Source organism: Narcine bancroftii, chromosome 8, assembly GCF_036971445.1.
Source record: "Narcine bancroftii isolate sNarBan1 chromosome 8, sNarBan1.hap1, whole genome shotgun sequence".
Lineage (NCBI taxonomy): Eukaryota > Metazoa > Chordata > Chondrichthyes > Torpediniformes > Narcinidae > Narcine > Narcine bancroftii.
Window position 1 is genome coordinate 154922430 of NC_091476.1, and position 14808 is coordinate 154937237.

General features: G+C 40.7%; 1 protein-coding gene across 1 annotated transcript in view; it reads left to right on the top strand.

Moving 5' to 3' along the window:
• The window catches only part of LOC138741910 (cation channel sperm-associated protein 4-like), a 63768-nt gene extending 49489 nt beyond the window's left edge, over positions 1 to 14279 (top strand). Inside the window, exons 9-11 of the mRNA XM_069896139.1 lie at positions 162 to 373; positions 9783 to 9945; positions 13476 to 14279. Coding sequence (XP_069752240.1) covers positions 162 to 373; positions 9783 to 9945; positions 13476 to 13580 — 480 coding nt within the window. The 3' untranslated portion in view covers positions 13581 to 14279. The remainder of the gene's footprint in view (positions 1 to 161; positions 374 to 9782; positions 9946 to 13475) is intronic.
• Positions 14280 to 14808: the final 529 nt, after the last annotated feature.

Genomic DNA, 14808 nt, shown 5'->3' on the forward strand with positions numbered 1-14808 from the left:
TCTTGGTAGTATAGATTTTTTTTGGTGATGCTGACTGTTGTAATTGATCAGGTTCAGTAGTCAATGTTTAGTGTAAAAATATTGTTTTATTAGATTTAGTATTTTATGTGACCCTTAATCTATTCCTTCTGTTAAACTTTCTATTAATTCCTTTTTGACAGTTAAAAGATGAAAATGATACCAGCCCAGAGATGGACCTGATGCATGTGAGTGAATGTATCAAGCAAATAACTGCAGCTCAGAAGCACCAACCGTTGAAGTACAGCTCCTTGGAGAATCTCAGCATCTCCACATATGAGGAGTTCTGCCTGGTGCTGGAAGCCATCCAGAGGAACCTTGTGAACTATAAGCAAATTCGTGTTGAACTCAATAGGTAGGGATCATTGCTGATATTCCCTAATACCCAATGGGAAATATTCCCTAATACCCAATGGGAAATATTCCCTAATACCCAATGGGAAATTCCCTAATACCCAATGGGAAATTCCCTAATACCCAATGGGAAATATTCCCTAATACCCAATGGGAAATTCCCTAATACCCAATGGGAAATATTCCCTAATACCCAATGGGAAATATTCCCTAATACCCAATGGGAAATATTCCCTAATACCCAATGGGAAATATTCCCTAATACCCAATGGGAAATATTCCCTAATACCCAATGGGAAATATTCCCTAATACCCAATGGGAAATATTCCCTAATACCCAATGGGAAATATTCCCTAATACCCAATGGGAAAAATTCCCTAATACCCAATGGGAAATATTCCCTAATACCCAATGGGAAAAATTCCCTAATACCCAATGGGAAATATTCCCTAATACCCAATGGGAAATATTCCCTAATACCCAATGGGAAATATTCCCTAATACCCAATGGGAAATATTCCCTAATACCCAATGGGAAATATTCCCTAATACCCAATGGGAAATATTCCCTAATACCAATGGGAAATATTCCCTAATACCCAATGGGAAATATTCCCTAATACCCAATGGGAAATATTCCCTAATACCCAATGGGAAATATTCCCTAATACCCAATGGGAAAAATTCCCTAATACCCAATGGGAAATATTCCCTAATACCCAATGGGAAATATTCCCTAATACCCAATGGGAAATATTCCCTAATACCCAATGGGAAATATTCCCTAATACCCAATGGGAAATATTCCCTAATACCCAATGGGAAATATTCCCTAATACCCAATGGGAAATATTCCCTAATACCCAATGGGAAATATTCCCTAATACCCAATGGGAAATATTCCCTAATACCCAATGGGAAATTCCCTAATACCCAATGGGAAATATTCCCCAATACCCAATGGGAAATATTCCCCAATACCCAATGGGAAATATTCCCTAATACCCAATGGGAAATATTCCCTAATACCCAATGGGAAATATTCCCTAATACCCAATGGGAAATATTCCCTAATACCCAATAGGAAATATTCCCTAATACCCAATGGGAAATATTCCCTAATACCCAATGGGAAATATTCCCTAATACCCAATGGGAAATATTCCCTAATACCCAATGGGAAATATTCCCTAATACCCAATGGGAAATATTCCCTAATACCCAATGGGAAATATTCCCTAATACCCAATGGGAAATTCCCTAATACCCAATGGGAAATATTCCCTAATACCCAATGGGAAATATTCCCTAATACCCAATAGGAAATATTCCCTAATACCCAATGGGAAATATTCCCCAATACCCAATGGGAAATATTCCCTAATACCCAATGGGAAATTCCCTAATACCCAATGGGAAATTCCCTAATACCCAATGGGAAATATTCCCTAATACCCAATGGGAAATATTCCCTAATACCCAATGGGAAATTCCCTAATACCCAATGGGAAATATTCCCTAATACCCAATGGGAAATTCCCTAATACCCAATGGGAAATATTCTTTAATACCCAATGGGAAATTCCCTAATACCCAATGGGAAATATTCCCTAATACCCAATGGGAAATATGTCATTCTGATCTCCCATAGTTTGACAGAGTTATTCCCATTACACTGCAAGCTTTGTTGTTCCCTCCACCAAAAGGGTGTGTTACCAGCACTCCCAATCTCCACAGCCTGTATTACTGTTACTCTAACCCACTACAATATCACACCCCTATGGTGCTATCAATTAGACCCAATGGACCAGAAGTCAGAATTAACAGGCTTTAATTGCAATAAACACAGGCATATCTTACATACTGTTGGACTGATTCCAAGGCAGTAGTACTGAGGGAGGTAGGGGATTGGGTGACACTGCCTTTATTAGGAATCCTGAGGGGGAGGAGTTATAGTATTATGGGCAGGCCAACTAGTACAATGCATGTATTACAGTGTTCCACCACATTCACTCTTTCTTTTGAAACAAAGTCTGGCGGGATGAAGTGTCAGAGTCTATTTACAGGTTCAGAGGGTGGACTTTGTCTACGTAATTAGGGATCACATAATATGAAAAGAATTCAGCCATCTTTTCAGGGCCTTGAGGCTATGAGGTAGTGGGAGCTCCAGCAGGGGCCACTTATGCTCAGGGTTAGGTCCATCTCCCTCTGGAAGATCAAAACCCTGTTCGTGACTCCAAAGAGGACCCTGAGGAAATGGTAGAGGTTGGCCATCCACCTCGATTGCCATGTAGGGGCTGTTCTCTGGGCAGATTGGGAGCTGGTGATAAGCCGACTTGAGGACAATGGTGGAGAAGACCCAGCACTGGGGAATCTTGTTCACCATATCCAAGAGGATGAACCAGTTGATGGTCTGGCCGTAGTCTAGGACTGTCCTGTGCTTCTCTCTGCTCTTCACCACCACTACCTGCACTCTCCAAAGGGCTGGTTAATTATGCTTAGATATGTCCTTTAACTCATCTTGATGTTTCTCTTCAAAGAATTCAAAAGCCTCTTCACAGCTGTGATTTATGGGAGGCTTAGAGCATATCAACCACGGTGGCACCTCTCCATTCCTGTTCTTAAGGAGTTGTCAGGTTCTCTGAGATTTCCTTGCAGGGTCTTTGAGACCTTCAATATTTTTTCTGCAGCAATCTTTTGTTTAGGAACCTGATTGATGGAAGGATGGACCAGATTGGACGGTGGCTTTTACAGCATTCGTCAGAGCCTGTCACTGTGTCTTACACTCATTCACTCTAACTTTGTTGTGTTACACTCAATGCTGCACATCTTCAATGTTTTACTGTTACTCAAGATCCGTCCACTGTGCAAGTTACTATATTGTAACTGTTCCCACTGATAATCCCACCACCCACAGTTTAAATGGATATTTCCCTGCCCGTTATTTAATTTTCCCTTCAACCACTCACTCTCTGATACCCCCACAAAATGAACACCTCAGCGTGTACTCCTCACTAGTCACAGGGTGATTTGCTGTCACTTTAGCACACCCAAAGAGATCCATTCCCCATCATCCAAGCTGCTGTCAGTCTCCACAAGGCATGCATTGCTCATTTCATTCATTTAAGCTCTATAGTGTATCGTGTGGCCACTTCATTGTTGGTACTGTAAAATTGGAGTCTCATACATCCAATGACCTACAGAACATCCAATAGGCAACACCTGCACCATACAGTATTGATGGTGGTATTACCTTCCAGCCTTTGCCCTTCTCCAACTGGATTCTCTTTCTACTGATTATAGTTTAATCGACCATCAACATTCCACCCAAAATGTAATTTAGCATCTCCTAACCCAGTGAGAGTCACAGTCTCTCTTCCCACTTAAAAGAATGTCATTGTCACCCTCAAGCTCTCCACCAGCACAGAAACAGGCCCTTCAGCCCATCAAGTCTGCACCAATCATCAACCTCCCCCTCCCCATTTTATACCAATCCTACCATCCATCCCATTGTTTTACTTGTCATGCATTCTCTTCAGCTGCCCTCCACCCCCACCCCATCCCCACACCAGGAGTAATCAACAGACCCCAATTAACCTGCCAACGTGCATGTCTTTGGGCACCCATAGGAGGCCAACACAATCGTAGGAAGAATGTACAACAGCACACAGGCACCACCCAAGGATAGGGCTGTGCCTAGGTCTCTGGCACTATTTGCACAGAACCTTCATGAAATGTGAGTTGCCCATTTCAGAATGTAAAAGGGAAAAGTACTTTCTAAATTGTAAAAAGCTTGAGGGACTGGAGGTCCATGGTGATTTGGATGTCCACGCTCAGGAGCTAATTACATTTGCAGAAGAGGGCTGATGGAATACTGGTGTTTATATGGAGGATGGGTGTTACCATCCATCAATGCAAAGACTTGGTTAAACTATACCTGGGATGCTGTGAGCAGTTCTGGGTACCACATCTGAGAAGAAAACTGATGGTCTTGCTCATGTGGATTTGCCTAGACTCTAAAAGAATTAAATTATAATGAGATTAGGATTATTTTCCCCGGAATTTAAATTAATAAATGATTTGAATGAAGTTCCCTTGATAGTAAGGGGCCTTAAAATTGATATTATTTAGTGATGATTTGTTGTTGTGTGAACTATTTCACTCCCCTGAATGTAATGTAACTGACTGTCACTTCTGTTTCATCTTCTATTTGTATGTATGAGTTCTTAAGACAACACATGGATGAAGGAAAAAGTTCTTTACTTTAAAATTGATATGAACAGCACCATGAGGCTGCAAGTCTCCATTACAGCTCTGCATACTGTGTGTCCTGCTCTGTGTCAGCCCCTGGTGGCAGCCAAGTCTAATCAAACAGGAGCTATAATCTTTAAGGCATTTCTAGTTGCATTGCAACCATGATCACTATCATTACATCTTGCGTTCTTAAAACAAAATGAGCTGACTTTTAACTAACATGTTTTCTTTGTATAACTCTGCAATTTTAACTTTAACACCAAGAACTTACATTTTCATTGTTATCAACGTTGTTAACATATTTTAAAACTTGTTTTGTGTGTTCACATTTACATACACTAAAACTTGAAGAGTGAATAAGATAACACTACTTCATTCTACAACAGGAGTCTTTAAATTTGCTCATTGAGTCTCTTAGCAGGATTCTCCTGATTGATTGTCCTTGAATCTGAGTTGTTGCCTCAGACGATGTCTTCTCAGATGTTCATTCAGGTTGTTCAACAGTATCCATCTTTCCATCTACTGTGGCTGGTCCCATTTGAAGATCTCGATGATTTCTTTGCAGAACAGCATCTTCACCTGTCTGAATGGTGTATGATCTTGGTTGGAGTTCACGAAGGACAGTTCCCTTCTGAGTCCATAAGTTTGTTTTGTCTTTTAGCCTTACTTGGTCACCAGTGTAGGATTCCGGTAGGTTTTTTTGTTCCTCTGTCAAAGTAATACTTTTGCTTTTCTTTCTGTTCTTTGAATTTCTTTACTTTCTCCCCCTCTTTTATTTTTAGGAGGTTCTCCTGAATGGGTAGGTTTGATCTTAGCCTACGTCCCATAAGGAGTTGTGCTGGTGACATACCACACTCGAGTGGCGTTGTGCGGTATACTAGCATGCTAGGTAGAAGTCCATTCCATTGTCTTTTGCCTTGTTCATCAGTCTTTTCACTGTCTGTATTGTTTTCTCCACTAGACCATTGGGCTGTGGAAAATGAGGACTTGACGTGGTGTGTACAAAGTTCCACTCTTTGGCAAACTGTTGGAACTTTAAATTACAAAACTGGGGTCCATTGTCTGTGAAGACCTCGCTTGTTACACCATGTTTGGAGAATATGACTTTCAAACCTGCTTTACAGCATCTGCAGTGGTGGTGTTCAGTTTACACACTTCTGGATACAGGAAGTAATAGTCTGTGATTACCAGATAGACCTTCCCTTGACATTCAAATAGGTCAATGCCTACCTCCTGGTAAGGTCTGTATGGTGCTGGGTGTGGCTTTAGTGGTTCTGCAGGATTGCTTGCTTGATATTTCTGGCACATTGTACAGTTTGTTATATCATTGTTGATTCTTGGCCAGTACATCACCTCTCGTGCTCTTACACTTTTTGATTCCAAGATGTCCTCCATGGATCGTTTTTAGCATCTCTTTTCTCAGACACTTTGGGATAAGGATTTTGCTTCTTTTGTAGATGAGGTCTTCAATGACTGATAGTTCCACCTGCAGTTCCAGTACTCTGAAACATCAGGTGAGCAGTCCTGCTTCATGTTGGGCCATCCATCCAGGATGTTTTTTCTCAGTTGTTTCAGTGTTTCATCTTTGTTTGTCTCTGACTTTATGAGCTCCATTTTTGCATCTGATATGGGTAGTGCACTTGTGATCATGTCCACGAAGGCGTTTACGTCTTCATCCATTTTGGTGTTTGCGGGCTTTCTCGTGTCAAGAGCTCAAGACAACATGCCTGCTGTGTATATTAGCTTACCCAGAGATTATGCTACATTCCGTGTATAGCGTTGCAACCTAAACATCATTCTTTGTATTCTAAGTAGACATTCATTTAATGGTTTTTGGATAAATGCAATTAAGGGCTTATGGTCAGTCTCTACCCTGATTGCTTGTCCTGACAGAAACCGATGAAATCTTTCACAGGTGAATGTGATGCTGAGCATATCGTGTCTCTGCGTCAGTCATTGAGCGTGATACATACGTAATGGGTTGCCAGGCATCATATTTTTGCAGAAGAACTGCACTGAACACACTAGGTGATGCATCTGATGATATCTTGATGGGTCTCGTTGGGTCGTAAAACCTCAGAACTGTGAGCAGTTTCTTTAGTTCATTCCATGACTTTTTGTGCTCGTGATTCCACTCCTATTCAATGTTCTTTTGTTTTTATTCTCAATGGAGCCATCTTTTCTGAGAGGTTGGATATGAATTTACCCATATAATTGACCATTCCATTAAACCTCTATATGTTCTTTTTGCATTGTGGCCTTGGCATGTTTCCAATGGCAGACACCTTTCTGGGATCTGGTCTGATGCCCTCACTGCCAATAATATCTCCTACAAATGTTAGTTCTGCAGCCCCGAGGTGGCATTTCTCTCTGTTCAGCTTCAAATTTGCTTTTCCAGCACTTTCCTTAGTCTCTCATCATGCTCCATTCTCGTGGTTCCCCACACTATGATGTCATCCATTGAGGTATCAACTCCGTCCAGGTGCTCATTGACCATATGGATAATTTTGTGATGCACTTCAGGAGCTGAGACAATTCCCATTGGTAATCTTAGGAATCTGTATCTGCCAAATGTGCACAGTCTTGAATTTGCTTCATCCAATTTTAACTGCCAAAATCCTGATGATATATCTAACTTGTTGAAAAATTTTGCATTTGCAAACTGCGACATGATTTATCACGCATCGGAAGCTTAAAGTGTTTTCTCTTTATTATCTCTTGGTTCCAGGCAAATTCTAAGCTTTCCATTCTTTTTGTCCACAACCACGAGTGAACTCACCCACTCCATTGGCTCATCTGTCTTCTGAATCACGTTCAGGCTTTCCATCCTGACCAACCCTGCTTTTAGTTGCTTTTGAAGCATAAATGGAACTTTTCTGTATGGATCTTTTATCAGTGGCACACGTTTATCCACTCTGATCGTGTGTTCTCCTGGAAGGCAGCCTAGAGCTTGAAACAGGTCACTGTCCATGAGTTCATCATAGACTGTCTCTCCTTCACTTTCTACAACGAGGACTCTTTTTAACAGTTTCAATTTCTCACTGGCTGTTAAACCTAGTATGGCCTGTACATCCTTTGATACCACAATGAATGCTAGCATGTGCTCTTTGTCTTTGTGTTTCACTTTGACCCATGCATTCTCCTTGCACTGGTATATCAGTACCTGAATATCCTGTCACTTTCACTTTTGTTCCATACATCTTTGGTCTGGGTCTAATCTTCTTAAAATCAGTCTCTGATATTACATTAATTTGTGCTCCAGTATCCAATTTAGCTGAAATGTATATGTCATTCACTTTTAATCTCATCATCCAGTCTCTGTTTTCTTTCTTGTTTTCAGTCACATAGAATTCCTCTGTCTCCCTTTCATCTACTGCATGAACTTGCTTTGCTGCATTTGGTTCCTACAGCAACGGGCATAATGGTTGTTTTTGTTGCACGTAAGGCATGTTTTACCATACGCTGGACACTTTTTTGGTAGGTGTTGTGTGGCGCATCGACGACATGGCTTTTGATTGTCCCATTTATTGTTGTTCACTGGCCACGCCTCTCTTTTCACTTTGGCGCGCATCTTGTTAAACGGTTTATGTCTGTTTTTGCTCATTGCATCCACGTTGCAGCTTGTTTCACTGAACAGCTCTTTTGCCTGTGATTTTACAGTTTCTAGATTTTCCATATCTAGATTTTGCTCTCTTAGCAGTCTTTTCCTTAGACTATTATCTGGAATACCACACACAAGTCTGTCTTTTATCAGTGAGTCGGTCAGTCCAACAAATTCATGTTTTGCTTCTGTTTCTTAATTCAGTCACAAACTGATCAATACTTTCTTCCATTTTCTGTACATGTGAAAAATCTGTGCCTCTCAAACATCACTTTACGTTTAGGTATGCAGTGTGCCTCAAACTGTTCCATTATTTTTCCAGTTTCATTTTGTCTCCTTCAGCAGCAAATGTGAAGTTATTATACACATCCAGAACTTCATCACCCACGACATGTAAGAACACTGACGCTTTCACTTTATCACTTTTCCTGTCAGCTCCGACTGCCACTAAATACAACCAAAGTGCTCTTTAAATTTGTTCATTTTCAGCCACATAACCTGTCAGCTTAAGTTTCACTGGTGGATGTAATCCTTGCATTTTTCACTGTGTTAGCTTCCCTTCACTGATCAGTTGCTGACTTTAGATTCTACCTTTTAAAGTTCCTTCTCATTTCTTTCATCTCACTTCTGACACCATATTTCATTTGTATGTGTGAGTTCTTAAGACAATACATGGATGACAGAAAAGGTTCTTTACTTTAAAATTGATGTGAACAGCACCATGAGGCTGCAAGTCTCCATTGCAGCTCTGCATACTGTGTGTCCTACTCTGTGTCAGCCCCTGGTGGCAGCCAAGTATAATCAAACTTTAAGGCATTGCTAGCTGCATTGCAACCATAATCACTATCAACTTGCCCATCCTCAATGCAGTGGCGTAGCTAGGGGAGGAGCAAGTCGCTTCCCTGGGAACATTTTCAGAGGTGGCGCCTTTTTGAGCTGTGAGCTTGCGGGACTCCTGTGGTGCGCTTGCATTGGTGGCCCTCCTGCACGTTGCAGGAGTTTTGTGATTTGCTTGTGCTGGTGGCCCTCCTGCATGTCGCAGTGGGCTGGGTAGCGAGCACACAGTTCTGGGGGCGGGGGGGGCGCCACTTTTGGGGAATGTGTTTGGGGGAGTGGTCTGGCCGCTGGCATTGGGACAAGGTATTTACTTTTTCTTGGCTTCCAAAATTATAAAAACCATAAGTGTGATAAAAGTAATATAATGTTGGAAGAGTGAACAGCAAATTATAAAATACCTACAAATTTTATGTTGTTTACAAACCAAAACACTTCGGCACAAAATAACATATTTAGTTAAGATTTTATTCTATACTTTGAACTGCATTATTTTAGGTCACTAACCTTTTGTGCGCACATTAATTTCCTTTGTGCACTGGTTGCAAAACATGCACGAACACACACAAAGAACAGTGGTCTTCTCCCCCTAATGTTAGAACCTGGCTATGCCCCTACCACAGTGTGAGCTGCCATTACTGCCACTCTCCCTCCTGCTCGTGATTGAAGGCTATGTTACTTTTGTTGTACTTAATGGATTATTTCGGTTTGCCTACCCAGCATTGTGAAAGAGATGCGAGACATATATTTTAACCGTGAGCAGCAGAAGTATATTATGCATAATGAGAAGAGGATGATGGACATCTCCCAGCCTCTGTTAATCAACAATCTGCCAGCATTTAGAAAGAAAGAAATGCTTAACACCATTTTGGCATCGGACCAGGTGAAAATTTCAGTCATTATAGAACCCCTGTTTGTAGCTTAAGGTTTGACCAAAAGCCATCGAGTCCTTCAAATGTATACAGGGTTTTTTATGGAGAGACTGTCTCTGCACTGTTTGACAAGTTAATCATTTGTGATAACTCCAAACAACACTGGACAATTAGCCAATGAGATTAAATAATGAATCTAAACTGGAACGTGCATTTCAATGGTGATTACTAGAGCAGAACTAAATATTCTATGTTTAATAACTCTCCCCTGACAATGAAAAATCTGCAAGCTCAACAGAAATATTACAAGATACTCGCCCACTTGCCTGAATGAATAATGTTACAATAAAGCTCAATGCTTTGGAAAACGGAGCAATCTGCTTGATTAGCCTGAGTCTCATTGGAGCTCTGAGGCTCTGATGTGACAATTCACTGGAGCAATTCACTAAGTCTTCTTTGGCCGCGACCCGCCTCCTTCTTCTCAAATCCATCTCCAAGCTGCTTGCTGCTTCTGATATGGATACATAACACCATTGTTTCATTAAAGTGTAACCACATCTAAAGATTCCCCATCCAGCAGCACCAAAGTGGCCCCTCTCCATGAATAGCCCCATCCAGACATATCGTTTCACCATCTTTTAATGAATAGGAAATGGATCCCTCATTTCCTAGTGTTGAAGAAAGATACTAAGATATTTAAGTTAGTTTTGTTTGCAGAACGTAAGCCCATTATGTGACTAAGTTTGAAGCCACAGAAATGCAGGAACCCAGTAAATGCCCTTTGTTTCCACCAAAGAGACCATTGAAAACAGAAGATCCAGAGTAAATTTTGGTCTGAAATCATTAAGTGTAAAGGATCCTATTTAAGAAAGTGCCATAGATTTCCAAGTATCATGCTCTTCATCTTTCTCTCAGCAATGCCTTCAGATGCTACTTCATTGACCAGTGATCTCACCAGTGACTGCCCTGTTAAACCATGTGACCACCCAGGACAATCTTGAGTGAAACGTTCATGTTATCGAAGAGAATAGTTTGTGACATTTTTGATAATTTACTATATGTGAATAAGGTTTGCCTGTCTGATGGCACAGATCCTGATATCCAGTCACGTTTTTCACTTTAACCATAAATATCTGAAACAAAATAGATTTTATGGCCGTTGTTGAGATCATAGAATGGAACAGCAGAGGAAAAGACCCTTCAGCTCATGATACCTCTGTTGAACACAACACCAAAGAAAGATCCATATCCCCAAACCCCCCCCCCATTCCCTCCCCACCCCAATTCCCTGCATATTCATGCATTTATCTAAAATCCTCTTAAACAATACTATTTTTTTCTGTTTCCACCACTACCCCTGGCAACCTGTTCCAGAAACTTATATTTCTGCTTGTTTCAAAAAAAATTTGTCCCAGATTTGTTCTCATGTCTCAACCCGTCTCATCCAGGCACTTCCTGCTAAAGCTCTACTGTACTCTTTCCAAAGACTTTGCATCCTTCCTGTAAAGAAACAACCGGAATTGCACATGTTCTTTTTGTATCCTGTTGATTGTTAAACCTGGTTGATAGCTTCAGAAAAGTTAGCGGTTTGCATTTAAAGAGAGAAAATTGTTGAAATATTCAACAGGTCGGGCAGAATTGAGGAAGGATGTCCTGGCTTTGGAGGCAGAACAGAGGAGTTTCACCAGGTTGATTTCAGGGAAGAAGCAGTTAGCCTAAGTGGAGAGATTGAGTCATCTGAGGGGATCTTATAGAAACATCAAATTATGAAAGGCAAGAGAAGATAGAGGTGGGTAAGTTGTTTACATTTGGTAGGGGAGATCAGAACTAGGAGACACAGCCTCAAGATTCAGGGTAATAGATTTAGGATGGAGATAAAGAGGAACTGCCTTTCCCAGAGGGTGGTGGATCTGTGGAATTCGCTGCCCATTGAAGCAATGGTGGCGACCTCAGTGAATATATTTAAGACAAGATTGGCTAAATTTTTACATAGAAAGAGAATTAAGGGATATGGGGGGGAAAACAGTAGATCTATCATTAGTCTATCATCTGATCAGCCATAATCACATTGACTGGCAGAGCATGTTTGATGGGCCAGATGGCCTCCTCCTGCTCCTATTTCTAATGAATGTTCTTATGAATCTGTGGAAAGAGAAACAGTAACATTTCAAGTCAGTTACTACTCCTGCGTTGTGCTTTCGTTATATTACAAAGTGCCTTTAATATAATGAAACAGTATCAGTCCATGTCATTGTAAGACAGAATTGAACCTGAAACTGTTAGATTTTAAAGAGAGAGGAGCAAAGGTTTTGGTGAAGGAATTCCAGCGTTTAACCATTTGACTGTCAGTTGTGAAAGTTGTGAGGATTGAAAGGTGAGAAGAACTTGCAGAAACAGAAATGCTAATCCTTGAAGGGACCTCAATAGAATGGAGAGAATCCAAATCAGGAGCCAAATGCAGGTAAATGAACATCAGTGGAAGCTAAACAAAATTTGATATGATGTGAGCCATGGGTAACATTTTGGAAGGTCTCCAATTTGCAAAAGGTGGCAAAGAGACTCATTAAAACAATGTCTGATTAAAACACTGAAACAATGTCTGATTTAGTGACCCTTACACAACCCTTTGGACTATAAACTCTTCCATCTCTTCTTTCAGATAGCCTCAGTTAGTTATCACATGAAAACTGTGGAATTTGAATCTATTACCATAGGTTGTTTACCTAAATTCATGCTTTTTACTGGTCTTGTCATCTTTTATAGTCATTAGGTCTCCTTAAAGTCATTTCTATCCTAAATATGTAACATAAACAGAATCCTCGTTATAAAACCTGGGTTACGGTTCTGGTGGTACTCAACATGATTTAATGGCTCAGCATGTTCTTTCCTTTGGTCAATCTCCTGGGAGCTAATCAATAGCAAGCTCGGCTTGAGCAAGTCTTTGTGCATTTTTCAGATGCAGCTAACAAAATAGAAATAATTTGTATTTATGTAAAGCTATTCCCATTCTCAGGACTCCTCAAAATTTTCACTACCAATTAATTCCATTTGGATACGATCCACCCCAAACACAGCATGGTCTCAAATGGCACTGAGATTTCTGACCAAAGTAAGCTTGGATTTCTGCAGTAGTTTGAACCCAAAATAATCTAACCAAGCAGCCAGAGTTCTACCATTGTGCGAAGACAAGATGGGGGCACAGTTGGTGTAGTGGTTAGCAAATGTTGTTACAGCATCGGCAATCGATCGGGACTGGGGTCTGAATTATGCACTGTCTGTAAGGAGTTGGTACGTTCTCCCCATGTCTGCATGGGTTTTCCTTGGGGGCTCCAGTTTTCTCCCACCGTTCAAAACATACCGGAGATGTAGGTGAATTAGGTATAATTTGGCAGCATGGTGGGCCAAAATGGTCTGTTACTGTCTTGTATGTCTAAAATTAAAGACTAACAGCCTAAGATATGTGGGTACAGCATATTGGAATTATATTATCTCAAAGGTAAATGCATCTCTGACTGAGGTAATCTTTTATTTCTTTCCTTAGAATCAGGCATACAGAATAAACCAGAGTGCGAGGGAAAGCCTTGAATTCCAAAGAATGCAGGATATGTCTTCCACAAGGTTGATGAAACACATGCCTGATAACTAGTCACTTACGATCAAACTCAACATACCAACTGCTCTACAGGCACAGCGAAGCCACTGGAAGATCTGTCCCTTCAGTGCTGAGGAACTGCTCAATGTCATTTTGAAAATATTCCTTCCAGCGAAATGTGATCAGTGTAACTGGAAGTGTTCATTTGACTGGAGCTTACAGAACTCTACGTTGAATTACTTGAAGTGGTTGTGGACTGTGGGATGGATCAGAATGGCCCAGCAGGGATAGTGGAGCCGATTTACACTTCTATCATCAGATCTTCATTCCGTGCTTTTTAATCAGACTCATTGTGCTGAGCACAAAGATGGCATCTAACATCATTGAAATGGATCAAGGAAGCACTGCAGTCAGTAGAAAGGGAATTTTCAGGAACGTCAGATGCCACTGATACTGGCATTCGGACGATGTGTTGAATAACCCTCCACCATCAACAAAATGTCTCCCTGCTGTTGTCTGCAAAGAAACTCTGGTGGTAGGAGGAGAGCTGTAACATTTGGGCACAATCCATACAGTACCAGGTGAAAGGCAACTTTCAGCTCTTATCAATGACAAAACTGAATGTGTGACTGTACCGCAAGGTAAGTCAGTTATATATGAATGTTAAATGTTGGAATATATAGGAAAGAAATGTTTTCATGTAAAGAAATGTAACTTGCTCATTTTATGACAAACCTGGTGAATGTATATACATAATATTATGAATAAAATGATTTATTAAATATTTGCAGTTTTCATTGTTTTGGTGGAGCCCTATTGCTGACATTGGAATTAAGTATGACTTGACTCAATGCTTTCTTTTGGCTGTTCCTGAGAACAACAGTTGCCATATGCTGCATGGGTCTTTACACAGCAGAATATCTCTTAATAATAAATCCATAATAAATCCAGTTTCTTGGTCTGGTTGACTGAAGTAAGGAACCTGCTCAGTTGGTAAACAGAGCCACAGTTCTCTATATTACAACAGGGTGGAACAATTCACCGTATTTACCTTTGCTTCATTCCATTTCCCTGTTCCTCAACAGGGCAAACAAAGGGGAGAAAGTTGCATAATTTGTGTACATGACAATAAAAGAATCTTAAATCAGATTCAGATCAGCAGAGCTTTTCCTGTCACTTCACTGATCAGTTCCGACAGTCTCTCCAGTCCCAAAAATGAGATTCTCCCATGATGAAATAAAGATTGCTTTTTATCATATCACTGAACACTCAGCATTATCTT